The sequence below is a fragment of the Cariama cristata genome, unplaced genomic scaffold, assembly GCF_000690535.1.
Source record: "Cariama cristata isolate BGI_N322 unplaced genomic scaffold, ASM69053v1 scaffold30544, whole genome shotgun sequence".
NCBI lineage: Eukaryota > Metazoa > Chordata > Aves > Cariamiformes > Cariamidae > Cariama > Cariama cristata.
Window position 1 is genome coordinate 1 of NW_009613962.1, and position 4,096 is coordinate 4,096.

The 4,096-nt window shown below is 37.5% G+C and overlaps 1 protein-coding gene across 1 annotated transcript; it reads left to right on the forward strand.

The window, feature by feature from the left end:
• The first annotated feature begins 238 nt into the window (after nt 1–238).
• On the forward strand, nt 239–3,609 carry NDUFA5 (NADH dehydrogenase (ubiquinone) 1 alpha subcomplex, 5). Its single transcript, XM_009699231.1, has 4 exons — nt 239–298; nt 1,891–2,007; nt 2,728–2,793; nt 3,382–3,609. Exons 1-4 carry the CDS (start codon nt 239–241, stop codon nt 3,481–3,483), a joined length of 345 nt encoding a protein of 114 aa, XP_009697533.1. The 3' UTR covers nt 3,484–3,609.
• The last annotated feature ends 487 nt before the right edge of the window (nt 3,610–4,096 follow it).

Consider the following 4,096-nt stretch of genomic DNA (forward strand, 5'->3'; position numbering starts at 1 on the left):
TGAGGAGGAAGGAGTCGGGGAAGCCGGGGTTCACCCCAGCGGGAAGGCTTTCCAGCAGCCCCTTGGTAACGTGAGCTGCTCCCTCCCGTTCGTGTGCGCTGGTCAAAGCACTGCAGATTTGTGGGTGCGCGGTGGGAGGCAGAGGCTCACGTTACAGAATGGTCCCCGTCGGGCGTATGTTGAGCCAAAAGACAATTATCAGCGTGGAAATAGAAGCTTAGATATATTAAATAAGTTTATGCTCTCTATGCAGACCACTGGACTTGTAGGCTTGGCTGTAGCTGAAAACCCTCACGAGGTACGTCACTTCTTGTCCTGTATTTAACGGAAGCTGTCAGTGAGATCAAAGCTGTTTGTGTATGTGGGTACACTGTGTACCTTAAAGCGGTGACAGCTTAACAGAAGTCTATAAATGTTCCAAAGCGATAAAGGAAGAAAATTAATTCTTAAAGGTTTAATTCATATTAGGAGTCATTTCGCAAATGTGCTTTTTGTTGCACGTGCTGATTTCAAAAACCTCCTTTGTAAGTATTTTTACGAACCAGTATTAGATTTCTCTCATCTCCAATGTAAAAACAAAGAACTCTTTGAATTAATTTCTTCATAAATGTAATTTCTACTTCACAGGCATACAGACTTTTGCTGCCTTGCTATGTTGTGTTTCCAACAAGTACTGAAATAACTTAGACCTATGCTAAGGGGATAGGCTACTCTTACATGATAGAGGGTAACCGTGTGGTGCAATGCCACATCAAGGCCCTCTGATGGCAAGCACTGTTGATACCGGAATACTTCAGCAGTTCTTGGGAACCACGTTAGGTAGTTCTTGCAGCAATTTGGTACTTTCTTTTTATCTCCTCAGGCTCAGTAATGAAAGTATGTTTGCCACATCTTGCTTGCTTATTCAGGAGGCATGAGCTTTGAAAGGACTTCAGTAATTCTTTAATTTCTCCACTTTGAAATTTACCACTATGCAACAATTCTATTTTAAAAATGCTTTTGCCACCAGCAGTTAGGAATACTGTCAGAAAGAACCATTGAAAAAATCATTAGTGTTCTGTACAAATGATCCTAGCTCAGTCTACAGCCTTGTCAGATACCTTCTGGGTGAACTTGCTAAATTTCAGGTTTTTTCAGTGGCTTAAAGCCAAGAGTAAACAAATCAATGCTTTAGTTGAAGTATAGACTCTGTGCCAGTCCTCTTTTTGTTTCCTCTTTTTTCTTTGTATTTCTTTGACTGCAGTGTTCTGCTTCTATTTCTCATTGTTCCTGTGGGACATCCGTTCCTCTTCAGTTAGATACAGTTACCCAGCCAACACATGGCCCAAAAGCTGCGATTTCTTCGCCCCAGTGTGTCCTTTACCACTGCATTTAAATCCAGCAATAGATGTTTCATGGTTTAAATTTAATTTAAATCCATTTGTCACTTGGAACTTTGCACCAGCATGAAGAGAAGTGCCAAAAAAAATTACAGTGATGTTGTGCTTTGGTAGCTTATGTGCTTCTTTATGTCTTTCCCAGGTAATTTTTCAGTAACTGGTAGTTTAGACATGAATTTGCCTCGTTTTTTAGAAGTATCGTTAACATTATAACACAGCTTTTATTGTTTCCACTTTGCATCAAATGTAACTTTCTTTTCTTTCTTTTTTTTTTTTCTTTGAGGAATCTGACAGTGGTAACTTCCCAGTCCTGATAAATCCCAGTCTTAAGCAAGACAGAGTTCTGTGGTTCAGACTTGGTTATTTTGTTAATGCTACATTTCTGGATTGAATACTATAACCGTCTATAATTTGTGTATAGATAGTTAGCTAGTAGGTTAACTAGGATAAGAAACTAAATAATTCTGGCTGTGTATTTCTGTATTTTAACCATGTCTTGTGATCGCTTCAGCGCCTGCGAATACTGTACACAAAAATCCTTGGTGTCCTGCAAAACATTCCCGAAGATGCAGCATATAGGAAATACACTGAGCAGATTGTAAATCAGCGATTTAATTTGGTGAAAACGGTAAGTACAGTGCTGTTTCAGAAACATTACACGTGAAAAGATTTTTTAGGATGCAAAAAATGACTGGCTGTTTTTCAGGAGTATGTGTAACTTTCAGGTATCAGTTCAGGAATAACGGAAGTCTTGAGGTTTATTTTTGTTATTGACTGGAATATTTAGATGGTATATTAAGAATTGTTAATATCTTCTAATTTTCACAGATAACGTCAGTAAGAAATCATAGTTTTTTGAAGATTCATAGAACAGTGGTAATTTCCACACACTTGCACAAAAAATGCATGTGCTCTTACCAATGTAGTATCTTAGCACAATCCTTGCCTTTGACATTTTAAAACACTTTTTGCTATATTAAACTATGCAATACTGATATTCCATATTTAAGGTGATAATTGGAAGGTTGCATATCATTTTATAAAATGCTATGATCAAAATTTTCTTTCAAGATACACACTAAAGCCCTTAGCTGCTAATGCTTCTTTGGATGTCATTAAATAGTACTTGTTTTTTGCATTTATCATTAAGCATTTGACGTTTATTTTCCAGTAAGAAAAGCATGTGAGCTTTCTTTGATAATGTAGAATGTCAGAAGCCAGCTAATTTGATGGTAGTTTTGAGGAAGACTAGAGTGTGATCTGGTTAAATTATTGTTTTCATGCTTTATCTGGGCTTTCTGCTTCTCAGCAAAACTAAACATTTATGTATATGTATTTGAATACACAGGAGACTGATGTGCAAAAACTACAGGACAAACTGAATAGTGGTCACATAGAAGAAGTCATTGTACAGGTAAAGTGGGGAAATTTAAGGTTAGGTACAAAAGGGCAGAGTGGTTTTCAGTGTTCCTTTGGCTGAGCTTCTCTTCAGGAAATTGGCAATTTTCCATATCTTCCTTTGCTGCAAAACAATCAAATGGGGGAAAAAAAATCTGAAAATGAATTATGTAGTGGTTGGGATGACCATGCTAAAACCTAACACAATTAATGTGTTTACTGTATTATGCTTACATACATACCACGTATACCTACATTGCTTCTTACACAGTCTAAATTGGTGGAAAGGGCAGAAGATGATGGAATAATATTGGGGGGTAATCTAAATAGACTGGAAAATTTCCTGAAGCTGTCATTGGGAATGACTAGGTGAACAGACTGTCTGTTTGGGTATTTGGGAGTGATTCAATATGTTTTTTAAAAACAAACCCCAAAACCCCCAAAACACACAGTTCCTTTTGATATTTACAGATGAAATTTGTGGTAGTAGTCTGTGACTGTGATAGGTAGTGACATAACCAAGATAATGAACTGAAATAGAGGTAATGTAATACTTTGGCAATGATACAGAATTTAAGAATTTGTGTATGGTGTTCATTAACAGGCTGAAAATGAGCTTTCTCTGGCAAGAAAAATGGTACAGTGGAAACCATGGGAGCCGCTAGTTGAAGAACCTCCTTCTGACCAGTGGAGATGGCCAATATAATTTTCAGAATTGTGTAAGCTCTTGAAAGTCTGAAAAAGTTAATTATTAATCTATTGTTACTGACAGTTATCTTTAAATTAAAGATAATAACTTCATAAAAACATGTTTTATCCTAATGTCCACTTATGTTCAACAATCTAAATTTCTTGCAAAAATGGTTTTAAGAAAATTCTTTTCAGCTATTGTACCACCTTTGGTTTATTTCCTTTTGTAATTTATTATTAACAGGGTATTTGTGCCTCATTCCGAGTTATTTTTGTATTCTGTATTTGTATGTTAACGAATGTAGATATTATAGGCCATTCAAAATCAAAGTTGTAGAAAAGTATGATCCCGCCCTTCCCTCCCACCTTTGGTTGTGTGTTTTTGCCAGCCACTGCCAGTGCCTTTATGACCATGCAGATCCTGAGATCAGGGATCTGATGTAATGGACGTTAGGCTTACCAAAAATAACAGGTTTTTAGATTTCAGCTGAATCGCTGTCTTGAAGTGGCTTACTTTGCTGCCCACATAGACACTAGTTCTGACTTGGGAGAAGCACTGGGGAGACCCAAGATTGGAGGGGTGAGAGGGAGGAGGAAGACTACTCCTGAAGGTGACAGCAGGAACAGGT

What these genes read in the sequence shown, in the direction of transcription:
- NDUFA5 (XM_009699231.1), top strand. Translation starts at nt 239, where the DNA reads ATGCTCTCTATGCAGACCACTGGACTTGTAGGCTTGGCTGTAGCTGAA. An exon ending in TAGCTGAAAACCCTCACGAG is followed by an intron (nt 299 to 1,890) that starts GTACGTCACTTC and finishes TGATCGCTTCAG; the next exon opens with CGCCTGCGAATACTGTACAC. An exon ending in TAGAAGAAGTCATTGTACAG is followed by an intron (nt 2,794 to 3,381) that starts GTAAAGTGGGGA and finishes GTTCATTAACAG; the next exon opens with GCTGAAAATGAGCTTTCTCT.